Source organism: Pelobates fuscus, chromosome 9, assembly GCF_036172605.1.
Source record: "Pelobates fuscus isolate aPelFus1 chromosome 9, aPelFus1.pri, whole genome shotgun sequence".
Classification (NCBI taxonomy): Eukaryota; Metazoa; Chordata; class Amphibia; order Anura; family Pelobatidae; genus Pelobates; species Pelobates fuscus.
The window spans coordinates 12,585,655-12,613,585 of NC_086325.1; the positions used below are offsets into that span (position 1 = coordinate 12,585,655).

At 44.3% G+C, this 27,931-nt stretch overlaps 1 protein-coding gene across 2 annotated transcripts in view; it reads right to left on the reverse strand.

Annotated features, from left to right (window-relative positions):
• Positions 1 to 111: 111 nt before the first annotated feature.
• Positions 112 to 27,931, reverse strand: part of CAPNS1 (calpain small subunit 1) — a 44,902-nt gene continuing 17,082 nt past the window's right edge. Inside the window, exons 1-11 of one of the 2 annotated variants that reach the window (XM_063431195.1) lie at positions 26,698 to 26,794; positions 12,153 to 12,254; positions 4,570 to 4,603; positions 4,023 to 4,112; positions 3,784 to 3,841; positions 3,467 to 3,531; positions 2,631 to 2,699; positions 2,453 to 2,531; positions 1,303 to 1,419; positions 484 to 542; positions 112 to 356 (exon numbers count right to left, since the gene is read on the reverse strand). In XM_063431195.1, coding sequence (XP_063287265.1) covers positions 330 to 356; positions 484 to 542; positions 1,303 to 1,419; positions 2,453 to 2,531; positions 2,631 to 2,699; positions 3,467 to 3,531; positions 3,784 to 3,841; positions 4,023 to 4,112; positions 4,570 to 4,603; positions 12,153 to 12,241 — 687 coding nt within the window. In that variant the 5' untranslated portion in view covers positions 12,242 to 12,254; positions 26,698 to 26,794 and the 3' untranslated portion in view covers positions 112 to 329. Of the gene's footprint in view, positions 357 to 483; positions 543 to 1,302; positions 1,420 to 2,452; positions 2,532 to 2,630; positions 2,700 to 3,466; positions 3,532 to 3,783; positions 3,842 to 4,022; positions 4,113 to 4,569; positions 4,604 to 12,152; positions 12,255 to 26,697; positions 26,795 to 27,931 lie in introns of those variants that run through there. The other variant, XM_063431196.1, reaches the window with a different exon arrangement.

Sequence of the window (27,931 nt, forward strand, 5' to 3'; positions counted from 1 at the left end):
AATAATTAAGATTAAAATATTTAAGACAGAACCAAAAAAAAAAAAATATATAATGGCTGCCACGTTACCGTTTACATATTTCAACAATTTAAGAAACCATTACAGAACCTCTCACACAGCAGAATGTAATAGTTTATTTCCTTTGTGTAACATGAAGTACATAGCAATAATCCTGTATGGATGCATTGTACGGCTCTGTAAACCAAACGTGAAAAACTTTACAGTCTCTTGCCGTACAATAGATATATAAAACGAGATCGGTATACATCATCAAGGACAGAGGGAGTGATCAAGAAATATTTGAAGACCTTTCATGCTTCGTGGAACGCTCAGGAGTACATGGTCAACTGGAGCCACTGGAGAAAGAAGGAGAAGTAGTTATGGATGGAATTCGGTAGAATATTGGGGGAGGAAGAAAATGGGACACAAATACAGGTATAGATATTACCATCTGTTACCTGTACATAGAATAAATATACTCACCTCCTGAATTGTCACTTTAATCTGACCATCTCCATCTTTATCCAGAGCTTGAAATGCACCTAAATATAAAAACAATGGTGAGAATGTGAGAGTACACATGCCAGGACAGAAGGACCCAGACTGAGTGAATATGCAATCCATAAGCTATACAGGCCACTACTCTAAGAACATTGGATTTAGTCAGACCTAGATCTGAACCAACACCGGAACAAGTGACTGAACCACCTGGCTCAAGGTTTATAAAAAAATAAATAAAAAAAAAAAATAAAAAAAATTTAAAATCATAATTCTTAAAAATAACAAAATTATATAAGTTGTAGCTTGATAGACTAAAAGATTAGCAAAGAATCTCAGAGTTTAAAATAATAAAAAATATATATATATATATATATATATATATATACATACACCTAGAGACAAGAAGTAATTATGGCTTGTTACTAAAACATTTGTGAGTTAAACGCTTTAAAAACCTGCACTAAATATAGATAGAGAGAGACAATAAAACAATATCAATAAGCTACACATTATATTAGTGTCCCGATAATACCTATACCCTCTGGGATGTATTTAATCACACGGCATTTTACTACATATATTAATAAATAGAGAATCGAATAATAACACTACCAGTTACATCTCTTCCTTATCGGATTTTAATTCGCCATAATGAAGTTGTTTAATTCAGGTTTTGGATTTCAGATGCATTTTGTATTAGACCTAGACCCTTTATGCTGTTTTCTCACACATGTTAAGTAGAAAAAAAAAAAAAAAAAAAAAAAAAAAAAGAGTTTACAGGAATCCCTGCTGGTTACTCACGGAACATGGCGTCCAGACGCACCAAGCAACAGATAAAGTTATCAAAATCCATTTCTCCTTTCTCATCGGAATACCGACGGATAATCATGTGATATAGCTGGGGGTTCAGCTTGAAGCCTAAAAACAGACAATTCAGAGAATGGTGAATATCGCTAACAGAGCTTCCTGCGTTCCCTCTCTTTATAAAATCTTTACAGACACACTTTCACTGCTGTCTGTCACCAGTCTCACCCACCATGTCCTCTGACTAGTCCCTGCAAGATTAACCGGCCAAGAAGTGGACAGAAACAGAATATTAACCTCCTAAGAACCAAATGGTGCAATCCCCTGTCACCAAAATCCAGTCAATGACCATACGCCACAAATAAAGTCCTCCTTCTACGCAGCCGTGAGGTCATCATTACAGTCATTTCATTATACAATGTGCGGTGCATTCACAAAGTATTCAGACCCCTATATTTTTGCCCATTTTTACATGTTGCAGCCTTATGCTACAATTGTTTCAATGATTAAAATCTGGTTTTTGCTTTGTTATTATGGGATGTCGAGTAGATTGATATGTAAAACAAAATGTCAATTCAAACAATGATGCCAGAAGAAGCAAGCACTCAGAATCCAAAAGGAAAGGTTTATTCCTCGAGGTACATTAACAAACAGGGGAAAGAAAAGCAAAAAAAAATATTTTTGGGCGTTTGCTTTCCCCCATGTACTTTGTGGAATAAACCTTTCCTTTCTGTATCAGAGCACTTGCTTCTTCTGGCATTTTTGGTTTGTTTTTTCTTTGCATTTCTTCATGAGGATTTGGAATTCCTTGCCTGATGTCATGAGTTCCAGAGGGGAAGTGAGGACTTTTTTTCCTTTACCCCACTTTCACTTGTTTTCTTTGACCTTTAAAACCATTTGTAGTTCACAGCACTCACAGAGCTCCCTGGTTTCTAAATACTTTTTTCCTGTTGTAACAAAGATATATTCGGAATACTTTATAAATGAACTGTAAATCTTAAAGAATATATTGACATGACATCAAAGGCGTGGTTGGTCCTTTAGGGGTAAAGGATTTATACCCAGTCCTGTCAATGTAGACGGTCTCCCAACTCAAGACACATCCCTAAAGAATGTACATTGCTCACGGCGTCTGAGAGTGCCGTACCTGCCGTCTGGAAGGCTCCTGGGAGTTCATTACTACCAATGGTTCCTGAACGGTCCATATCGAATCTCTTGTACACTCCCTATAAAGAAATGAAGCGATTCAGAATGAAGATCAGAGTGAAAGGTTATCTCAGGTTTTCAGCATATTTACCCCATGATGCGGTCTGAAGCAAACATACCTGCCACTTTTTGATATTGTTCCATAAATACTTAAATTCTTCAAATCCCAGTTTCCCGGTGCTGTCACTCTGCGCAGAAAACATTAAGGTACGACCTTTGTATGTTCAAATTAAATATTCGAATGTGTCGGAATACTCTGCCTTTCTAATACTAGCCACTTAACATGCAAAATCTAAACCACCCTCAACCTCACCTGGTTTATTAAAAGGTACAATACACACGTTACGATATGAGTTCGCCAACCTCACATTATACCAGTGCTTCCGAAACCAATTCCGAAACCAATCCTTCCGGGGCAACCAACAGTCCAGGATATAATCATTCCTAACCGGTTTATTAAGGGGATACTGGCAAAACGGGAAGCATTTGTTTGCATTGAGGAGTGAATCAAGAACATTTGAATTATATCATCACTTTCTCTAAGTTACCTTTAGTGCACCTAGTGCTATTACCTAGTGATTCTGCTGTCCAGTTGCATATCCTGTGGCAAAACGTGTCGTATATTTCTACGGGCAGTGTCGACCTAAACAAGAAAGCATGAATGACTCACCTGTACTCCGGCACCCCACCCAGGACTTGGATCAGGAGTAGGCAACCTTCGGCACTCCAGATGTTGTGGGTGGCATGCCCCACATTGCTCTTACAGCCATAATGCTGGCAAAGAATCAGGGAAGAAGTAGTCCATAACATCTGAAGTGCAGAAGATTGCATACCCCTGACCTACATAATGTCTTAGCGCCCCTCTTCCTACTATACTAAACCCGATGAGTTTCTGGATCTGAATAAACAGGAATGCAGAAGCTGCTAATTCCCGAACACAACACCAAGAGGATACATCCATCACGGCCACCATACTGCGACAGCAATCCAGACTAAACCCGTCTGTCTTCAGATCCTGGTCTGAAAGGAAATTAAACAATACAGAGCGTCTTATTGAAATCTTATAAACAAGTTAACAAGGTACATATCGCCTTAGAGGTCTTACACTGCACATTATAAAAAAAAAATATTAAAAAAACCTTTATGATCTCCTGTTAGCAATGGGTGATGCTGAAATATCAGTCATTAGTAAGTATGGCCTCATAGTGTAAATACAAAGTAGGCCAGAAACCCTAGCCAAACCACTGTGTTCAGTTCCCAGAGCTTACTTACGTCTTCCCACCACCTTATTCAGGATTCCCATTAGTTCTGTGGGACTGACTTCCATATCCTGGAAATACAAAGGTAAGTTAATCAGAAAACTGGCAGCAAAGATTGGAAGCAATGCCTCGTGTAAAAGCAGGATTCAAACAAATACCATCAATGCGTTACCCAACATACCACACACACTGCGCGAGGAATGTGACCCATAAAGCTTGCTATTAAAATAAACTAAATAAAAGAAAACTCACTTCCCCAGCCAGCTGGTTGAACAGTCGCCGGAACTGTCTTTCCTCCTCACTCTCATTTGCCTCAACGTTTGAAAAATGAGTGCGTGGTGGCTAAAGAGAAGACACAATACATTGACAAAGAGACTCCAGAAAATATACATAGCTGGAGATAAAAGAAAATATTACAAGCAAAAAGGAATAGTAAGTAAATGGTGTGGGCTCATGCAACAAGGCAAGCAGAACAAGGGTTTTGTATCAGAAGGGAGGAATGCCCTGCAGTAGTCCTGGTAGTACAGAAAGAGGGAGGGTGGAAGAGAATCCCCAATGCCAAAGCTGGAGGGGGAGCGGTGGTTTTCTGAAATGAAGACATGAAGGCAGGGGAAGTCTAGGCCAAAGCTTGTGATGGTTCTATAGAGGGATGAAAGTGTAGGAAGGGAGGAAGAGTTTCCTGGGCTGAAGGAAGACTGGATGGGATTGAATCTCAGAGCCAAGAAAGAGGGAAACAAGCTGAAACAGTGGTGATTAGGATTATGATGGGTTAGTGGAATCCAGCCGTGGAGTCACTTACCTGTGGATCTGGTCTGTAGTTTGAGGCTCCATCACTGCAAGAAAATCAAAATCCTGTTACAGATTGCTCAACATCCAGGTAATTCCATGGATTTCCTTCCTACCTTCTAATTTACCAACTCAGCAAACCTTTTCGCTTTAAAACAAGTGGTACGTGACCTGTGACAATCCTAGACACAGGAAGCATTCTCAAACATCAAGACAGACGACACCAATTTACCTTCACAGACATTAGTAGCTGCAGATTACAATAGGTAAAGCAGGCAAAACTGATAACATGGCCTCACTTTTAAAAAGATACAAACGAGCCAGGTTCATGAAGTGGTTAAAAATCAGAACATATTATATTTAGATATTGATACCCATGGATCCCGCCCTCTTTCTCTAACATCTTTTCCATAAGAGCTTGACAGACTTCGTACTGCTGAAAAACTGATCACACAGGAAATTAATCCACGTGTGTAGCCAGGATGATGCGATGCCAAATATTTCCTCTTTTGTTCCTTATGTCTTGCTTTTTTTGACATGTGTAAAATGACTTTGGAAAATCTAATAAAAACATGTTGGGAGAGGTGCTGGCACGATGGGTTTATATTCACTAATATCAAGGTATGGAATGAGCCATTAGTTGGTTCCTGGTACACTGACTGACTTTAAACGGAAGACACAAAGGTGGGCTTTAAGTGGTGGTCATAATAATAATAATAATAATAATCATCTTTCCTTCAATTTTGGACCTGGTTCCTCATTTACAATTGCAGGGCTGCGTTAAGTTAATCATGGGAAAAAGGAAGTTCTGTGCTTTGGATAGCATAGTCCTCATATTCATGACGTGTTTTTCTCCACATCGGACTCTCAAGCCTTGAGAATTTTTTTAATTTTTTTTAAATTAAATTGCATAATCAGCAATTAGACTGGATCCCGGAGTAGCTCTTAAAACGGACTCTGTGGGCACTATGACCATTTCCTCTCATTGAAGTGGTTATAGTGCCTGGAGCCCTTTGGCGCTGCTCCTTTATTTTGCATGAAACTATTTTCAAGCAGTTTAACACTGAAGACATTTCAAACCTGTTGTATCCTAACCAGCTCAGTATCACCAAATCCTAATGGCAGATCGGAAATGAGAAGATATGGTAAGATAACTATCGATAGACAAATGGAAGGGCTCAAGCAATGTTCTGGAGGAGACAGGACAGAGCCAAAATATGAGATGGCACTGGTGGCTAGTGTACATAATAAAGACACTAGATTTAAGGCATGATTTGTGAACAGGTGAAAGATAAGAGAAATACTTCTATATTAGAAATAAGTTAATCTTTCGGCAGCGAAGCAACAACTTGGAGATAGAGCAGTGACGAGGTTTAGAAAAAAAAGAGATGCACATTAACACTTCGTTAGCACATGGTTGTTAATGAATGAGTGGCTCTAACAGCTAAAAGCATGTAGACAAGGTCAAGAGGTTTAGTTGGTAAACCAATCAGAATGGAAAGAAACAAAATAAGTGGCATTATAGTTGGTGCCCGTTTAAGCATCTCAAACTGCTGACATCCTTGGATTTTCACACATGGTGTCTTTAGTTTACAGAGATTTGTGGAAGAAAAAATTAAATAAAATCCTATAATTTTGGTAAAAAAACACCTTAACAAAAGGAAAATGGCAAGGCTGAAATAAAGATGGGAGTAACTGAAATTACCAGTGACATACTGTGGCGAAACCAACCTCGCCACTGGGCCCTGGAGAAGCCTGTTTGCTAGCCTCCTACCTACTGACTATGGCCCCTGGGTTATTTGGGGCATATTGTACTTTATATGGCGGCTACTGGCCCTTTAAGCACAGTGAATGGTATTTTATTGTACTGCTGCTGGCCCTTTAAGAACTGTCTGGGGACATATTGAGACTTTGGGTAACAATGTCCCTTTAAGACTATGTCCCCAGACCTGTAAAATAACTTGCCCCTGGCTCTCTCCCACTTGGTTCAGTAAATAGGGCTTACTGAACCAAGTACCACACAGGCGGACCACCCAGAAGCTAAAGTGTGCAGGCAATTTACCTCCCAGGCTGTGAGGTTACTGCCGGTTAATTGCACGTGGCGGCGGCCATCTTGGTTTACTCGAATGCGGTCAGCGGTGTATGCTAAAGATTCTGTGGAACTAAAATCGGCTACACATTCTGCCGAACACCGCTGACCCTTACCTTCTCCCATACTGAACTTGCAGCTCCAGAGACTAAGTCCCGTTCGAAATGGGACTTAGTCGTTTTTTCGCATGAAATTGACCGACCGCACAGCCCAAATCTATGGAACTGTTTTGGGCAGGAAATTGTGCTTGCGGTCGGTCATAAAGGACTTCCAGCTAACTTTTGATCCACTGGAGGGATTTGGCTGATTTTTGGAAGTGTTTATGTTTGATGTATGCTGAGTCTGAATATGCAACTTGTATTGAAATTGAATGTATGGTTTTAAAGTTACAGTGTGTGTGTAAAAACTGTATTTTTATTGTATGTAATAATTGGTTTAACTGTTTATCTGAGGGGAGGGGATGTGTGGGTTGCACCAGATGTGTGATTGGTGATTTTATGCCTCCCCCTGGGTGTGGCCTGTAAGTGTACAAGTGTAATAAAAGCCAGGCTGGATGAGCCAGTCCAGAGTTCCTGTTTTACCCTCAAAGTGATGTGTCGTCTCATTATTGGGGGAAGGATTTATTGTATGCTGTTCCAGTTGACTGCTAGGAGTACAAGTCTATTCGTATGGTTCCTATTCAATGGTCTACAGCATTCATACGCTTGGGAGAATTTAAAGGTTTCTCGGATTCGGTGATTATGGTGTCTGCCAGAGTGCTTGGAGTCCTCAGGAAGCACTAGGAGCATCCATTAACGGAGGTACCAAGTCGGGGTGCCAGGTGATCCGTTACACATACAATAGCGCAACACAGAAGATGATCTCTGAAGGTGTAAATTGGAAGTGGATGGACTACAGCAGCAGAAGACAATACAGGGTACAGCAAATCCAGGACACCGCGGTCATGAGTACAGCAAAGACAGGACACCGCGGTCATGAGTACAGCAAAGACAGGACACCGCGGTCATGAGTACAGCAAAGACAGACAGTCGGAAAACAAGGGGTATAAAACATTGCCTGGTCTCAAAGCAGGATTAACCATAAAGCACCCCTGGGTGTCTGCCGACAGTCCAGGTGTTAGACAGGGGTCCCAGAACTTGTGCCTCATTAACCAGGTAAAGAATAAAGGGAGTGCACAATACTCGTAACCAGCCTAGGAATCCATGGATCTTAATCGTTCTCTGCCGGGTCTGACCAATCTTTATTGGTGCTGGGGTGTCAGTGTCCTGGGTGTAGAACAGGAATCCATGCTGACTTGGGTCAGGACTTAAGGTTAGTGGTGGGAATGTTATGTTGCTGTGGGGAGTATTTTTATGACACACATTACGTTCCTTGCCATACCATGTTGGAAAAAAACAAAAAGAATTCTGATATTTTAAATAAAAAATAGTTTGTCTTTTTTTTATTTTATTTTTTAAAGATGATTTAACAAAACAAACAAATAAACCAAACAAACAACCTCCACAAAATTATAGTTTTCTATTTAGGCTACCTTTAAGTCCAAAATGTTATTCAGCATGAAACAGGGATTAGTTTTAGTTATGTAGAACAAGGTGGTATTGTAGCGGAATGGGCTTTGCTACAGTTCCCTTTTTATACTAGAGGCTGGCCATAACCTTTCGTTGCTTTATTTTATTGGGATTGCAACTGTTTGTAGAAACAAGTAACAAGTTATTATTTTGTATTGTTCGTCTGGTTGTTCGGTAATAGCCCTCTTTTCAGCTATTACTACATAGTTTGGCAAACAAACTAAATACCGAACAACCAGGCCACCCATGCGAGCAGCGTGGCACCTCCCTAACCTGGTTCACACTCTCTGATTGCAAACACATGAACAAACTGGGTGATCTCATGGGTGGCCGCCATTCGTCATACAAACATGTAGCGGCGGCCCTCTTAGCATATGAATTACACCAGCGGTGTTTGGTCGTTGAGTGTCTGGAACCCAAATCGGGTACTCAACGGGACGAACACTGAAGAGGCTTCCATCTTCGTGTAAGTTCGTGTGAACTCAAGGGAACAGAGCGGCATTCGGTAAAAAGTATCACACGAACGAGAACTAAGACACGAACCATAATTTTCTGTACTTTCATATAGACCGACCGCACAGCCCAAACCCATGGAACTATTCTCGGCTTAGACCTCGTGTGTGGTCGGTAAAACTGTCAAACCCCTGAACCGATCTGGGTGATTTTTCAGTATGTTTCTCCCCCAGATCGGGGCTATCAGAAGATGTTGGAATTATGAGTGTATGACATGTTTTGGGGGTATTTCCAGAAAAGTATGAAAATTGTGATTTTTCTGTTTGGAGATAATTGAGTTGATACAGTAATTAACTCCATTATCTCCTGAGCAGAGGGGAGGAATTGTGTGTAATGTATGGGAGTGACTTATTACTTGCCTCTGGGGGAGTTGGAGAGACAGGGTGAGGGGAAAACACATAGAATTAAAATATATTTGGCTTTGCCCCCTCTTGCTTACCTACTGTGCAGGCAGGGGAGGCAATAATTAATTTCATGTTTTTTTCCAGCAGGTCCCTGGTGGTCCAGTGTGCTGCTGGTTCGCTCCCCGGTGGTCCACTGTGCTTCTGGGGCCGCCGCGCGGTTCTGGCGCACTGTGATGTCAGAGCGCAGGCTAAGAGCCAGGTGCCTGTGCTCTGACACTCACAGTGCCCCGGAACCGTGTGGAAGTGTGCGGCAGCCCCAGCAGCACACCGGACCACCAGGGAGTTCACTACACTCCCCCTCCCACTTAGTGTGCTATAAATAAATTGTTGTGGATTGAGGGCAAACGGGGCAGTTGCTTTGGGCCCCCCAGGAATAAATGGGACCGGGGCAGCTGCCCCATTTGCCCCGAGTTAAAGACGGCCCTGAGAGGGTGGAGACACTAAATGTCAGTCACACTGGGCAGCACTGCCCCTGGAAGCACCATCTGAGGAGTGGATACTAGAGGTGTCCCTAAGCTTTCTCTGAAAAAACTGTGTTTACAACAAAAAGCCTGCAAGGACTGACTTTACTCACCAGAACAAATACATTAAGCTCTAGTTGTTCTTTTGACTACAGTGTCCCTTTAAATTATCATTTTCATTTGGTATACAGCAGATATAAGATATGCATTGTGAGTATTTACATCAAAATACTATCCCTTTAATTGTTTGGTATGGATGATGTACTTTTTTTTGTTTGTTTTCTTTAATTGTGCTTTTATCACAATAATTTTGCAATATATTATAGATAGATATATTCACAATGCTCTTACAACAGATTATTTACACTTTAGCTTATTTAACAATATTTAATGGATCTCCCACATTGGAATTAGTGTAGGACCCACCGCTATTGGGGTACTGTGGAGTAGTGGAGGGCTTAACACAATATGGCCATATGGAGGAACTGAACCCCTTATTTGTTTTCTGTGTATATTGTACTGTCTTTTTCCACAATTGTACAGTGCTGCAGAATTTGTGGCGCTTTATTAATGCCAGTAATAGTACATCGATTCTTAGTAAGTAGCATTTAAATTCATTTAATTTAAATCCAGTCCACCCCATGATCAGCTGAGTTTGTTTAAATGCCAAAAGGAGAGTCCTAACCTGCTTAGTGACCAGTATAAGAGACCTGGTGTGACGAAGTGCCCTTCGCCACTTGTGCCTGGAGGGGACTACTGGCTAGCCTCCTGCCTTCCGACTGTGGCCCCTGTGCTGATAGCTGTATTTTCTCCTGAAGAAAGGTTTATTTGTGTATTTCTGCTGGGGCATTCGGGACTTTCAGTATGTGAGTAGTGCTACCCCCAATAGCTATGCCATGGAACCCATTTGTGTAACAAAAGACTATGGAAAAGACTTTGGCTCCATGGCGATTGAACTGTATGTAGGTGATCTGAGCGCCATTTGGTAATAATGTGCGCTCAGATCTAAGCTATCTGGGGATATGTTGCATGTATATGTTTTATGTAGTAATTGTAACATTGTGTAATTTTATGTCTTTTTGCAACCATGTGGTTAATGGAGTCTTGCCTCTGTCCTGGGAGATAACTTGATTACTTCCCAATTATCTACAGGATAGAGAGGAGGGATTGTGATGTCACGGTGGGAAACATAGAAACAAAGAATGTGACGGCAGATAAGAACCATTCGGCCCATCTAGTCTGCCCAATTTTCTAAATACTTTCATTAGTCTCTGGCCTTATCTTATAGTTAGGATAGCCTTATGCCTATCCCACACATGCTTAAACTCCCTCACTGTGTTAACCTCTACCACTTCAGCTGGAAGGCTATTCCATGCATCCACTACCCTCTCAGTAAAGTAATACTTCCTGATATTATTTTCAAACCTTTGCCCCTCTAGTTTAAGACTATGTCCTCTTGTTGTGGTAGTTTTTCTTCTTTTAAATATAGTCTCCTCCTTTACTGTGTTGATTCCCTTTATGTATTTAAATGTTTCTATCATATCCCCCCCTGTCTCGTCTTTCCTCCAAGCTATACATGTTAAGATCCTTTAACCTTTCCTGGTAAGTTTTATCCTGCAATCCATGAACCAGTTTAGTAGCCCTTCTCTGAACTCTCTCTAAGGTATCAATATCCTTCTGGAGATACGGTCTCCAGTACTGCGTACAATACTCCAAGTGAGGTCTCACCAGTGTTCTGTACAACGGCATGAGCACTTCCCTCTTTCTACTGCTAATACCTCTCCCTATACAACCAAGCATTCTGCTAGCATTTCCTGCTGCTCTACTACACTGTCTGCCTACCTTTAAGTGTTTTGTTTGTATTGTCTGTGATTGGCGAATATCCAATATGTGTCCCATTGTTCCATCAGGTCCACTAGGGGAGTGTCCACCTGGTGGACACTTGCATAAATACCAGGCAGGTAGCCCTCAATAAACCAGACCTACCCTACTTGCACCTTTCTTGAAGCCGTCGCTCATGCTTGGGGGAAGGGATACCTACACTCTGGGGATTGCTATAATCACTTACTCCCCAGAGTAAGCTCTTGTAAGAGCTTGATTTGTTCCTGCTACACTCTCTGGATTTTGGAGAGGTTCACCCACTGGGAGCTGGATCCTGGTCGTGGATCCAGGGTGGGTGAGAGACGGCGAGACCTCGGCACAGCTGCATCGCTGGAAGTGGGGTCTGCAGTGCTGATGGTGTCGGTTGGAGTGCTCGGAGTCCTTGGAATGCGCTAGGAGCATCGATTGGCGGAGGTACTCGGTCGGAGTGCCAGCGGTCCGTCACACCTGGTCACTAAATAGATTAGATTAATTTGTCTAGCCTTAAATATAAAATTCATTTAGAATTCCCAACAATTCTCACTTTAGTGAATAAGCCTGTTAGTGTAAGGGGCTATTAGCGGTAGATGAAGAGAATAATAACACGCTAACCCTACAAGGTACGGACAGTATTCAATTCATATGGCTGTACTAGTCCTGGAATAAAGAACAAAAACAATATACAAACGTGGAACACTCACCTGAGCGCACTGATTATCCCTCCAAAAAATCCTCCTCCTCCACCACCTCCTCCTCGTCCTCCTCCCATATACTGATTGATGAGGAACATGATGGAAGGAAACCTAGAAAACAAGAGACAGACACAAATTAGTCAATCAGCAACCAACCACACATTTCTCTGTGCCACTGCCAGGCCCACCAAGCACCTCTGGAACCCTCCAACTCCCAGACCTACCAAGCACCTCTGGAACCCTCCAACTCACAGACCTACCAAGCACCTCTGGAACCCTCCAACTCACAGACCTACCAAGCACCTCTGGAACCCTCCAACTCCCAGACCTACCAAGCACCTCTGGAACCCTCCAACTCCCAGACCTACTAAGCACCTCTGGAACCCTCCAACTCCCAGACCTACCAAGCACCTCTGGAACCCTCCAACTCCCAGACCTACCAAGCACCTCTGGAACCCTCCACCTCTGAAACCTTCCATTCCTACCACTATCAGATGCACTGTGCCCCATCCTCATTCCCAGAGCCACCAAGTTTCCCTCCCATCAATCTCTACACTCGGACCCACAGAGTGCCGCTGTTGCACCTTTCTTACTCCCGGACCCACAGAGTGCCACTGTGTGCACCGTCCTTACTCTCGGACCCACAGAGTGGCGCTGTGTGCACCTTTCTTACTCCCGGACCCACAGAGTGCCACTGTGTGCACCTTTCTTACTCCCGGACCCACAGAGTGCCACTGTGTGCACCTTTCTTACTCCCGGACCCACAGAGTGCCACTGTGTGCACCTTTCTTACTCCCGGACCCACAGAGTGGCGCTGTGTGCACCTTTCTTACTCCCGGACCCACAGAGTGCCACTGTGTGCACCTTTCTTACTCCCGGACCCACAGAGTGCCACTGTGTGCACCTTTCTTACTCCCGGACCCACAGAGTGCCACTGTGTGCACCTTTCTTACTCCCGGACCCACAGAGTGCCACTGTGTGCACCTTTCTTACTCCCGGACCCACAGAGTGCCACTGTGTGCACCTTTCTTACTCCCGGACCCACAGAGTGCCACTGTGTGCACCTTTCTTACTCCCGGACCCACAGAGTGCCACTGTGTGCACCTTTCTTACTCCCGGACCCACAGAGTGCCACTGTGTGCACCTTTCTTACTCCCGGACCCACAGAGTGCCACTGTGTGCACCTTTCTTACTCCCGGACCCACAGAGTGCCGCTGTGTGCACCTTTCTTACTCTCGGACCCACAGAGTGCTGCTGTGTGCACCTTTCTTACTCCCGGACCCACAGAACACCTCTGAGTCACTTCCTTATTCTTGTACCCACTGAGCACCTTTGTGTATTCCCCCCCCCCCCAATCCAAATGCCAGCCCAGCTTCCCAACCTGGCACAGGTGTGTGACAACCAATCATGGCTTTTATTTCCAACTCAACCATATCACGGGGAGCCTAGAGAAAATATTTATATATATATATATATATATATATATATATATATATATATATATATATATATATATATATATATATATATATATATATATATTTTTGTGTACGGGATTATGAAAGGGGGCGCACATTTAAAGTGAGTGTAATTTTGATAAATAATAGTCGGTTGAGGTGTGCCGAAACCGACGAGAGGTTAGGCCTGCAAAAAGAGGGCCCACCTGGATATAATGATATGAAAAGAGGGTGTGGTGGGAGGGGAATTTCCGGAATCGACGAAGACAGGTAAGCAGGGGGTTTGCTGGGTTTATATAGGCCATAAATCCCTCCCACAACTTCAGGCATACGCCTTCTATTTGTGTACGGGATTATGAAAGGGGGCGCACATTTAAAGTGAGTGTAATTTTGATAAATAATAGTCGGTTGAGGTGTGCCGAAACCGACGAGAGGTTAGGCCTGCAAAAAGAGGGCCAAAAAGTATGAACGTTTTATTTATTACCACAATAGCAACATTATTTAGACATATTGTAGAAAGAGAGTGATTTTTCTCTGGGTTTGGAACGTACCGGTTGTATGCCGAAGATTTCCGGCGTTTCCCTCTCTACGATATGTGTTGGCACTTGACTACTTGATGCCGCAGTGGCGGCCCCGATCCGGAATGAATGACCCGAGAATGGATTTGGATTAAGGCCAAGTCTAAGTAATAATGAACGTATGTATAGCATAACTGTTATGTAGTGAGTGCTTAGAATGTTTTTAATGGGGTATGTGGATAAGAAGGGAGTCTTGTTCGGGTAGAGAGTAAGCATGAAGTGCTGTATCCCTGTCCAGAATGGTTTGATGGTACTGTATGCTAGTTATGATGAGATGTGGCCAAAAGTTGTAACTGCAACCATGGTTTCTACAAAAATGATTGACTACGTTAAAATCGCGAACAAATACTTAGAACATGTCAAAAGCCCTACTATATATATATATATATATATATATATATATATATATATATATATATATATATATATATATATATATATATATATATATACATATATACACACACACACACACATATTTATAAATTTTTTATTATTTCTAATTTTATATATATATTTTTTTGTTTCTTGATAAACCTGCCTGAGCAAGAATCATTCAGTGAGCCAACAATTGGTTTAAAGCATGATTAGTAATTTGAACCACGGGGGAGTTTTGGGTAGCTTGTTCGCAGTAGGGTGCAGACCGAGAATTCCTGCAAATTAGAACGTTACAAAACGTCAGCTGCGTTATTAAAATCCTGGAACAGGCATACAACAGATATAAAACCGTAATTCTACCAGCCAACCATGTGAGCTTCGTACGAAATACATAACAGACAGGGACTGAGAGCGGCCTTTGTTAACTATATCACAGGCCGCTAAGATAGCAGAATAACGCTTAACTATTTCACCCCAAGTGTGTGCTGCTGCCACAATGGGGAAGATTTCGAATAACGCTGAGGTGTTGTCGAAGTTCTCTAGCGTAACCGCCTCAGGTGGCCAACTGTCGTATACCCACTAGACCCCAAACAATGCCGCGTACCCGACTGAAGCTGCAGCGTCAGTCCAGATAACTGGGGAATCGTCGGAGATGGGGGGAAAGAACGATGACCTACCAGTCCATGAGGATAACAGCGAAAAATGGCGTACCCAAATGATTGAATGTGCACGTAGAACGTTGTGAACGGTAGGCGAGCCGAGACAAGTCTCTACTAGCAGTCGGGGATTTGAATTGTATTCGTTCGTACGCAATGAAGGATAAATGATGCCTTGATGACCGACATGAAACAAGTGGGAACTCTGGTCCACCCTGTCATATTAGAATGCTAACGCTTTTACCTGCATTGCCTTATATAATTTACGTAGACTTGATAATTGAGCGACAGTATGAGTCAACGTATGGCAAATTTAGAACTTAACGTACCGAAAAGCCCCTAACGGGCTGCCAGTTAATAACAGTATATTTGTAATGAATAAAACTGGAAGCAGTCATATGTACAGAAGCATATTGAGGACCTGATGATGGTCTGCCGCAAGGGGAATAAGAATATGAATATTTATTAATTTAATTATTTTTTGCATTTTTCATACTGCTAAAATTAATTATGAAGTATACCCTTAGTTCGTAAGTGAGTAACGTATTGAACGCATGGAACATCCAAGTATGATAGTTCTGACATACTGCTTGAATTACTGTAAGGGTATATAGACTCACCTTTGAAACTAGAGCAATAACGAGGCGGGAAACAAACCGCTAAGATACCTGGTCGGATCATCGGTCCTGTAACGTAGTGGGTCTGCACAACGGGGTCTGCAGGTGCGGCCCCCCCAAAGTGCTACGTGTGTGTGTGCGCGCGCGCGTGTGCTGGCTGACTAGCTAGTGCCGCCATGCGGCGAAACAATTCGTCTAGGTTGGTGACAGGTGAGGCCCTGCTAATTGCCAAGCGGCTTGAGAGGCTCTATCTATGCGTTGGCGCAAGGGGATAGCGTGGCCACTGAGCGTTGTGGCGGGGTGTCGGCCTCTCGGTGACAGTTAACATAAGATAGACTGGGAGTGACAGGTGAGGCCCTCTCTATGCCACAATGCGAGGCGACTAACTATGATTTGGCCCGAGGGGCGTAGTACCTCCGAGTATGAGGATGGGTGTTGGCCTCGCGGGACCACTAACCTAAGGCGAAGAAGCCAGGGGGAATGATAACTAGTGGACACCTAGGAACCTAACAGCCAGCCATTGCTGCTAAGAGGGAAGGTTAGTTAGTGAGAGAGAGGACATACCATGGGATGAAACATGAGGGATAATGAAGTAGAATTGTAAGGCTGACCGTAGCTGGAGTGCCCTGCGAGCGTGTCGGGTCCAGATGGACAGTATTTTTTTTTTTTTTTATTATATAACGTATACCGTAGTGGAAAGAACGACCCTGCTAACAGGTTCGAGCTTTGGTGTTTAGCGATCTTGTAAAAGTGTGTAAAAGCGTACAATTGTGCACAACACCCTACCTACTGCCATTACATGACGACACCAAAACTACCGTATGACATTATAATGTGACACAATAACCATTACACAATTCATATTGCGACTACAACACCATAATTAACCGTACGATAACTATTAACCATACCATATCTACAGATGGTAGAGACGAATTGTTGAAAACGTGATGCGATCGGGCCAACGTATGGTTACTGCGTAGGTAATTGAATGAAATGAAACTTGGATCCATCGAGAATTGAATGGTCTCTAGAGGTTTTGATGCGTGTATATGTGGGCGACGTCGCACTTTCGTGCCACTTATGAGGATCCTGCCAGGCTTAACAAGTGAGATTTATTCAGTACAGGTTACCAGAAGGGAATGCGTGAATTTTAGATAGGTTCCGAGGCCTATTTCTTTAAGTAATGTGGTGTATTTAACCCAGTAAGGCCCAATAGCAATCAGGAACAGTAACTGTACGACCCTTACAGGAGGAAAACTTACATAATTGTCGTCTTATTTATGTACAGCCTAGCGTAATTAGGAACATGAGATGCCGGAGACAGGAGTAGAGCGAAATTAAGACTTAGTAACCCCCTCATACATCAGTATTCACAACGCCGTATAAACGGAATGAACTAGAACTGCTAGGTATGAGGCAGTTCATACGAATAACGAAAGTCTGTGCGAAAGAGTGACCGTGTATACCAATGGAAAACAAAAGCGTTTATGCGAACTGATAACATACGAAAGTTTAACTGAAACGCCAGTTAGCAATGCACAAGGCGGAATCCAAGCATAATCATACCCTGACTAGCATACTTGTACATTTATAAACCACATTAGCTACGCTTTGAGGAGAAATACTTTAATAAAATTATACCTTAACTGCCGTCGAGACATACTGAATTCGTATATTTTAGAGAGTAGAAAAACAAGGACGTTTTCAAAGAGTGACACAATAAATGCTCCGACATTGAAAGCTTTACCAGCGCTGTTACAACCAGAGTTTCGCTTCTACTGCAAAGCCAGCAAGTTAAAGTAAAACCGTTTATAACTCCCATACGAAAGTAACGAACGGAACCATGAAAGAAAACAAATTGCCAAATAAACGAACACTTGCCATCCATTAACTGAAATGCACCAAGTAACATTGAAAAACCGTGAGGTAGCGCTATTAGTGAAACAAATTGACTAGTATACAAAAGCTGAAAATAAACCAAATGCGGGGAATATGAGGGGCAGGGGCTACCTCTGTAAATGGAGTAGTGTATTTAACCAAGAAGGCACCTGTTGCAATCAGTGACCGAATTTGTAAAAAACTTTAACAGGAGGGAAGAAAATGAACAAAGTTGACAACCTATTAAAACACAGCCTTGTGTAAATCGGACTAATGAGATGCAGCAGCAGAGCATAAATAAAACTTAACATGACATACCCATGTAGCAAAGCACCTTACTGTATAAGTTACACAGTGAATGTAACCATGTGCCATCCTGACAAGGGTACTGCTGTACGTTTTAACTCAGGCATAAATAACAAGCAAACGCTGTATTTAACGAAAACTGACATTGACCAGTTAGGTACCGGAAGGATTCAACGTGAGCCATGTAGATGAAAGAAACCATGTAGCTGAACGTGTGAGCAGGAAAGATGCTGTATAACTTACGATATAGCCGTTCGTGTGTTAGCTACCCACGTAATACTCACGAACACAAAGCAGAGAGATATGCAGACGGACTGCCGGCGGGCGAGAAAATGCTTGGAAGACGAATGAGCCCGTCGTACGGGTGAAAATTACTTACAGTTAACAGCAGAACTCGACGAATGCCTCGGTCCGTGTGTTATACTCACGAAACTAGTGGTACAGTTTCCCAACAGTATTTTTTGGCGCGTCGCGAAAATATGACGTCAGAGGTCTCCCTGACCGGAAGAGAAGGCGTGAATTTCCGGAATCGACGAAGACAGGTAAGCAGGGGGTTTGCTGGGTTTATATAGGCCATAAATCCCTCCCACAACTTCAGGCATACGCCTTCTATATATATACACACACACACACATATATATACACACCATACACAAGCTATCCCTAGGACTCTATAGAGCAGGGGTCAGCAACCTCATGGTGTCTTTCCACAGCACTCAATATCTGCTCGTGCAAACCGAGCTGAGATTGCAGGTGGTGAGGGACAATCCACAATTTACGCATTGCAGCACTTAGAGGAAGTCATCTCACACATTCGGACCCCACAACCACACTACTAACAATTTACATAAATACCCACAACCAGCCTCTCACATGCAATACCTCAAGCAACCCCACACATATACACAATACCAAAACACACAATGTGACATCATCCACACACAATTCCACATTAATAGGTATCATACACAAACTACTCATGAACATATACAATATAACAGTCCACAAACACACAAATATAACATTACAAACCAACTGTATCACCCATAAAAAAAACCAGCAGAACACGGCAACATACACACCTCAATTTAAAAATATCCGACCATCACGATCACACCAAAGGACTTCAAGATTTTGTTTTGGCACAGTACTACTAAAAAGGTTGCCTACCCCTGATGTAGAGAATACAGCACACAACATATCACTGGGGCCCTATAGAGAATACTGCACACGACCAATCACTGGGACCCTATAGAGGATACTGCACACGACAAATCACTGGGACCCTATAGGCCTCAAACTCAGGCCCCGCAGATGTTGCTGAACTACAACTCCCATGATTATTTGAATTACATAGATAGCCAGGTAATCATGGGAGTTGTAGTTCAGCAACATCTGGGAGGCCGGAGTTTGAGGACCCCTGCTATAGAGGATACTGCACACAATGTATCAATGGGACCTTATAGAGGATACTGCACACAACGTATCACTGGGACCGTATAGAGGATACTGCACACAACTCATCACTGGGACCAATAGAGGATACTGCACACAACGTATCACTGGGACCGTATAGAGGATACTGCACACAACTCATCACTGGGACCAATAGAGGATACTGCACACAACGTATCACTGGGACCGTATAGAGGATACTGCACACAACGTATCACTGGGACCGTATAGAGGATACTGCACACAACGTATCACTGGGACCGTATAGAGGATACTGCACACAACGTATCACTGGGACCGTATAGAGGATACTGCACACAACGTATCACTGGGACCGTATAGAGGATACTGCACACAACGTATCACTGGGACCGTATAGAGGATACTGCACACAACGCATCACTGGGACCGTATAGAGGATACTGCACACAATGCATCACTGGGACCCTATAGAGGATACTGCACACAATGCATCACTGGGACCCTATAGAGGATACTGCACACAACTCATCACTGGGACCCTATGGAGGATACTGCACACAACGTATCACTGGGACCGTATAGAGGATACTGCACACAACGCATCACTGAGACCCTATAGAGGATACTGGACACATTGTATCAATTGGGACCCTATAGAGAATACTGTTCAACGTATCACCAGTACACTATCGATTAAATTAAGTGCTATTGATTTACTGTTCTACTATGGCCACATCAAAATGACATTTTAAAACAAAAGTACGCTTTTTTTTGTAGTGATAGGTCCACTACCAAAAGGCATTACAATGAATAGAGCAATCTGAAATCAAAAGGACAGTCTAAGCACCATAAAAACTACAGAAGCTGCAGTTGTTATGGTGCTTAGTATGGACCTTTAAGCACTTCTTTGGATTTATTTTGGAAATGTAAATACCGGTAACTACAATGCATTAGTGTTGAACTTGCAAGTCACTTCCTCTCCCCTATAGACCGAAATCCTCAACTACTGTATCCTGGAGCAAACGCAGTGGGCCGAAACACAATCAGAGGCAAAGTGTTTCCACTCCAAGCATACATACTACCAGTAACAAGATTCTAAGACAGACAAACAGCGCTAATACATAATCATATGGCCGTTCTGCTAGCTGCATTAACCCCTTCACTGCCACTCGCTGCATTAAAGGGACACTATCATCACCTAGACCAGGCATAAGCAACCTTCGGCACTCCAGAAGTTTTGGACTACACCTCCCATGATGCTTTGCCAGCATTACGGGTGTAAGAGCATTATGGGGGATGTAGTCCACAACATCTGGAGTGCCGAAAGTTGCCTATCCCTGACCTAGACCACTTCATATCGATTAAAGGGACACTATCATCAACTAGACCACTTCATATCAATTAAAGGGACACTATCATCACCTAGACCACTTCATATTGATTAAAGGGACACTATCATCACCTAGACCACTTCATATCGATTAAAGGGACACTATCATCACCTAGACCACTTCATATTGATTAAAGGGACACTATCATCACCTAGACCACTTCATATTGATTAAAGGGACACTATCATCACCTAGACCACTTCATATCGATTAAAGGGACACTATCATCACCTAGACCACTTCATATCAATTAAGAGACACTATCATCACCTAGACCACTTCATATCAATTAAAAGGGACACTATCATCACCTAGACCACTTCATATCAATTAAAAGGGACACTATCATCACCGAGACCACTTCATATCAATTAAAGGGACACTATCATCACCTGGACCACTTCATATGAATTAAAGGGACACTATCATCACCTGGACCACTTCATATCAATTAAAGGGACACTATCATCACCTGGACCACTTCATATCGATTAAAGGGAAACTATCATCACCTAGACCACCTTATAGCGATTAAAGGGACACTATCATCACCGAGACCACTTCATATCGATTAAAGGGACACTATCATCACCTAGACCACTTCATATTGATTAAAGGGACACGATCATCACCTAGACCACTTCATATTGATTAAAGGGACACGATCATCACCTAGACCACTTCATATCAATTAAAGGGACACTATCATCACCGAGACCACTTCATATCGATTAAAAAGACACTATCATCACCTAGACCACTTCATATTAATTAAAGGGACACTATCATCACCTAGACCACTTCATATCGATTAAAGGGACACTATCATCACCTAGACCACTTCATATCGATTAAAGGGACACTATCATCACCTAGACCACTTCATATCGATTAAAGGGACACTATCATCACCTAGACCACTTCATATCGATTAAAGGGACACTCATCAATTAGACCACTTCAGATCAATTAAGTTGTCTTGGTGCTCCTATCCTTTTAACCCTGAAATTGTTTTTTTTATTTTGGAAAACAGCAGTGTTTACATTGCAGGCTTAAATCCACTTCTACAACGGTCAATATTGCCAGCCATTAGCGGCGCGTCAGCTGCACTGACCGAGAAAAACCTGGTCACGTTAAGAGGAAGCACTGACTACAATACTTTAATATGGGGTAGCTTGAATGCGTTTGCGGTGCATTATATCCCCAACGCTCCTCTATGGAAAAAGGCTAACCTTAATACAACAAGGGACAGGAACACTATCGCTAGGAAAACAGGATTGCATTCCAAATGTGTTCCTTTAAAAAAAATAAGAATAGTGTTTATGTGAAGCATAGGATAAACAGCAAATATCTCTACCATCAAAGGTCTCTACCATCTTGCTATACTTCAGACAGACTATGAAAATATTAGGATACACAACCCCATTATATTATATAAAAAGGTGTGACAAAATAAAGATGGATAAACATCCAGCATACGTGTATTTGTGAGGAACCTGCAGCGGACTCTACGTTCTGAGCGCCACCAGCGGACTACCATCTGGGCGCCACCATCTCCAGGTTGCTAGAGCCCAGTCACAGAGTTTGACCTACAAAAGCTGCCACATAGCCGAATTCAAGTCCCCAATAAACGAAAAAGCCCACTGCCTCCCTATTAATCATCCCAGCTGTCTGCTGTATAACATATCAGGGCTAATTCTTCTTCACATGTTGTGGATTGCTGACGTTTTGAAGTGAATCTCTAACTGTTCTCTGTACATCGAATATAAATGTGCGGACACAGATCACTCGTTTTAAGAATGTGTTACCTGTTCTGCTAGTTTAATGGCTTTTCTTTAAAGAATGTAGCCAGGGAACACACCCAGACCCTCCCCAGTGTCACAAACCTGTCACAATTACCCCTCAGGACTGCACACACCCATCGCCAAAGGCTCTTTAAACTCCAGTTATAGCAGTCCGACAACATTTGTAGATCAATATATGCAGAATGAAGATTACAATAAGGTTTATATCCTTCGCGCGAAATGCCATCGTTCTCGTTCTATTATTATAGCTCAATGTAAAGTCTGTCAGCTCAGTGGGAGCTGACAGACTTTACATACTTATTATACCATTGGTAAATGGCCATAATAAATTGCACTTTCTCCAGAAATATTAAGACCCTTTCATATTCCGTCTCTCAAAATAAAATAAAAAAAGGTGTTTTGTAAAATGTATTTTAGCAAGTAAATATATTTGTTATTATTTGACTCCTTCCCCTCTCTGTATGATTAAGGAAAGGTTGGATGGGGGACATTCCCATACTGAGCTATTGTGAGACCACCAGCCTTCACGTCGGCTTCTACCACCATTCCTAAAGGGAAAACCTGACTTTCTCCTGGATTGCCTGTTCACATGCAAACAGTGCACACGTGTATTTGCGAACGTGTGGTTGTGTGCTTGTATCTGTAGATCTTTGACTTTGGGCTCATGACATCAATCAGATGTCTGTCTATGTGTAATAAGTACTGCAATGTCTGCGTCGCCAGCTGCGCAAAGGACCCACCGCCTGCGCGTTTCATTGCCTCCATGAGTATGACATGATATTTAAGTTGCTGTATTAGTCCAGTAACGTAGATTATGAGACATTGCAGTTTCTTTTAATACCTCTTTTATTGGACTAACTGAAATTTGTAACAACAAGCGTTCGGGAGTTTCTCCCTCTTTCAAGTCTAAAGCTTTCTTGACCATTGTGAAACAAACAAGCTCCGATATCTGTGATGCAGAGAATAAAGTACTACTAATCCAGGGTGTCGGAAATCTGCCCCGGGATGGGAGAATTAAAGTATTAAAGATACTGCACTGTTTTGCACTCATAAGCATGCACGTCATAATGTAGACCTGAATTTGTACTTGTACAGGTGTGGCAGAGGGTGCCGGAAGCTATATCGGTATTTGTGGTCATTGTTATCAGTGCAGATCTTCTTATTAACCAAAGACGGCTGCCAGATATTTTGCTGGACACCGATTGCGCTTTGCGAGCTGGTGGGTAAAAACTCTGCCCTGTGGTACATGGCATTAATATGCTTCTGAACACAATTCAATTAAATAGGGGCTGATACAGGTGTGGCATTAGCTGGGCACCACTTCCTGACAGTTTGTTGAAATGACAGACCTAAAAATATGATGTAAAACTACCGGCATTGTACATTGGTAAGCCAATAAAGGACGAGAGACACTACACAGGGACAATACGCCTGGGACAGAGACACTACACAGGGACAATACGCCTGGGACAGAGACACTACACAGGGACAATACGCCTGGGACAGAGACACTATACAGGGACAATACGCCTGGGACAGAGACACTATACAGGGACAATACGCCTGGGACAGAGACACTATACAGGGACAATACGCCGGGACAGAGACACTATACAGGGACAATACGCCCGGGACAGAGACACTACACAGGGACAATACGCCCGGGACAGAGACACTACACAGGGACAATACGCCCGGGACAGAGACACTACACAGGGACAATACGCCCGGGTCAGAGAGACACTATAAAGGGACAATATGCCCGGGTCAGAGAGACACTATAAAGGGACAATATGCCCGGGTCAGAGAGACACTATAAAGGGACAATACGCCCGGGTCAGAGAGACACTATAAAGGGACAATACACCCGGGTCAGAGAGACACTTTACAGGGACAATACGCCCGGGTCAGAGAGACACTATACAAGGATTCTTAATGTATAATATTTGTGTCACTTGTGGCAATAGCGGGTGTGAAGGTTACAGGTGCAGTTCAGGGTAGCAACGGGGGGTTTAAAAAATACAGGGGGCAGTTCAGGATGGGGGTCTGTCTGCTGCTGGTGATCAGTAGTGAGGGGGATACATAGCCCGGAGGGAGCAGTGTGAGGGGTTATATACCCTGAGGAGGCAGTAAGAGGGGGTACATACCCAGGGGGTAGCATGAAAGTTTACATATCCCATGGGGAGGCAGCATAAGGAGTTACATACCTGGGTGGGGGCAGTATGAGGAGTTAAATACCTGGAGGGGGGGCAGTTTGGGGGTTACATGCCCCTGTGGGGGGGCCAGTTTGAGGGTTACATGCCCCTGTGGGGGGGGGGGCCAGTTTGAGGGTTACATGCCCCTGTGGGGGGGGGGGCCAGTTTGAGGGTTACATGCCCCTGTGGGGGGGGGGGCAGTTTGAGGGTTACATGCCCCTGTGGGGGGGGGGCAGTTTGAGGGTTACATGCCCCTGTGGGGGGGGGGGGCAGTTTGGGGGTTACATGCCCCTGTGGGGGGGGGGGGGGCAGTTTGGGGGTTACATGCCCCTGTGGGGGGGGGGGGGCAGTTTGGGGGTTACATGCCCCTGTGGGGGGGGGCAGTTTGGGGGTTACATGCCCCTGTGGGGGGGGGGCAGTTTGGGGGTTACATGCCCCTGTGGGGGGGGGGGCAGTTTGGGGGTTACATGCCCCTGTGGGGGGGGGGCAGTTTGGGGGGTTACATGCCCCTGTGGGGGGGGGGCAGTTTGGGGGGTTACATGCCCCTGTGGGGGGGGCAGTTTGGGGGTTACATGCCCCTGTGGGGGGGGCAGTTTGGGGGTTACATGCCCCTGTGGGGGGGGGCAGTTTGGGGGTTACATGCCCCTGTGGGGGGGGGCAGTTTGGGGGTTACATGCCCCTGTGGGGGGGGGGCAGTTTGGGGGTTACATGCCCCTGTGGGGGGGGGCAGTTTGGGGGTTACATGCCCCTGTGGGGGGGGGGGCAGTTTGGGGGTTACATGCCCGTGGGGGGGGGGCAGTTTGGGGGTTACATGCCCCTGTGGGGGGGGGGGGCAGTTTGGGGGTTACATGCCCCTGTGGGGGGGGGGGCAGTTTGGGGGTTACATGCCCCTGTGGGGGGGAGGGCAGTTTGGGGGTTACATGCCCCTGTGGGGGGGGGCAGTTTGGGGGTTACATGCCCCTGTGGGGGGGGGGCAGTTTGGGGGTTACATGCCCCTGTGGGGGGGGCAGTTTGGGGGTTACATGCCCCTGCGGGGGGGGCAGTTTGGGGGTTACAGATCCCTGGGGGAGGGCAGCTTGGGGGTTACAGATCCCTGTGGGGGGGGCAGTTTGGGGGTTACAGATCCCTGTGGGGGGGGCAGTTTGGGGGTTACAGATCCCTGTGGGGGGCAGTTTGGGGGTTACAGATCCCTGTGGGGGGCAGTTTGGGGGTTACAGATCCCTGTGGGGGGCTGTTTGGGGGTTACAGATCCCTGTGGGGGGCTGTTTGGGGGTTACAGATCCCCGTGGGGGGCTGTTTGGGGGTTACAGATCCCTGTGGGGGGCTGTTTGGGGGTTACAGATCCCTGTGGGGGGCTGTTTGGGGGTTACAGATCCCTGTGGGGGCTGTTTGGGGGTTACATACCCCTGTGGGGGGCAGTTTGGGAGTTACAGATCCCTGTGGGGGGCAGTTTGGGGGTTACAGACCCCTGTGGGGGGTAGTTTGGGGGTTACAGACCCCTGTGGGGGGTAGTTTGGGGGTTACAGATCCCTGTGGGGGGCAGTTTGGGGGTTACAGACCCCTGTGGGGGGTAGTTTGGGGGTTACAGATCCCTGTGGGGGGCAGTTTGGGAGTTACAGATCCCTGTGGGGGGCAGTTTGGGGGTTACAGATCCCTGTGGGGGGCAGTTTGGGGGTTACAGACCCCTGTGGGGGGTAGTTTGGGGGTTACAGATCCCTGTGGGGGGCAGTTTGGGGGTTACAGATCCCTGTGGGGGGCAGTTTGGGGGTTACAGATCCCTGTGGGGGGGCAGTTTGGGGGTTACAGATCCCTGTGGGGGGGCAGTTTGGGGGTTACTTCCGGGTTGTCCTTACCAGAGCTCGATACAATCAGGGCGGCGGCTGGAACTGACTGACTAAGAGATAGATTTAACGGCTACGCCCTCTCTACAGTTACCACGCCCACCTGACAACTTATCTGCCAATCAAATCAGTGACGCCTTGATCGCAAGCAGACAGCGAGAGCAAACACGCGGAACCACGCCCATAACGCAATATTCACGCCCCCTGAGCGCTTACTAATATAGACACACCCACAGTGATCCCAAACTGAGGACAACATAGCCCCTCCCACCGGAACTATTTCCCAAATAATCACGCCTACTCAGCAGGGTTTGTCCTTTACTGCGGTTCCTTCAGCCACACCCCTGACACGCCTACTCCGGAGCAGGACACACCAATGACACGCCCATCCCACACAAATGGCACGCCCACCTTTAGAGCGGGACACACTGTGGTAACTACAAGCTACGCCCCCATATGATCGCACCCCTGGAACAGGCCACACCTCCTTGTAATCCCACCGTTGACAGTTACTGTTATTAGGGGACTATGATTGACAGTTACTGTTATAATGAAGGATATGATTGACAGTTACTGTTATTAGGGGGCTGTGATTGACAGTTACTGTTATAATGAAGGATATGATTGACAGTTGCGGTTATCAGGGGGCTGTGATTGACAGTTGCTGTTATAATGAAGGATATGATTGAGAGTTACTGTTATTAGGGGGGCTATGATTGACAGGTACTGTTATAATGAGGGATATGATTGACAGTTACTGGTATTAGAAAGATATGATTGACAGTTACTGGTATTAGAAAGATATGATTGACAGTTGCTGCTATAATAGGGATATGATTGACAGTTACTGTTATTATGGGGCTATGATTGACAGGTGCTGTTATAATGAGGAATATGATTGACTGTTACTGTTATTAGGGGGCTATGATTGACAGGTACTATTATCATGAAGGATATGATTGACAGTTGCTGTTATTAGGGGGCTATGATTAACAGGTACTGTTATAATGAAGGATATGATTGACAGTTGCTGTTATTAAGGGGATATGATTGACAGGTACTATTATCATGATAAAAATGATTGACAGTTACTGTTATTAGGGGGCTATGATTGGCAGGTACTGTTATAATGAAGTATATGATTGACAGTAGCTGTTATTATGGGCTATGATTGAAAGGTACTGTTATAATGAGGGACATGATTGACAGTTACTGGTATTAGAAAGATATGATTGACAGTTGCTGT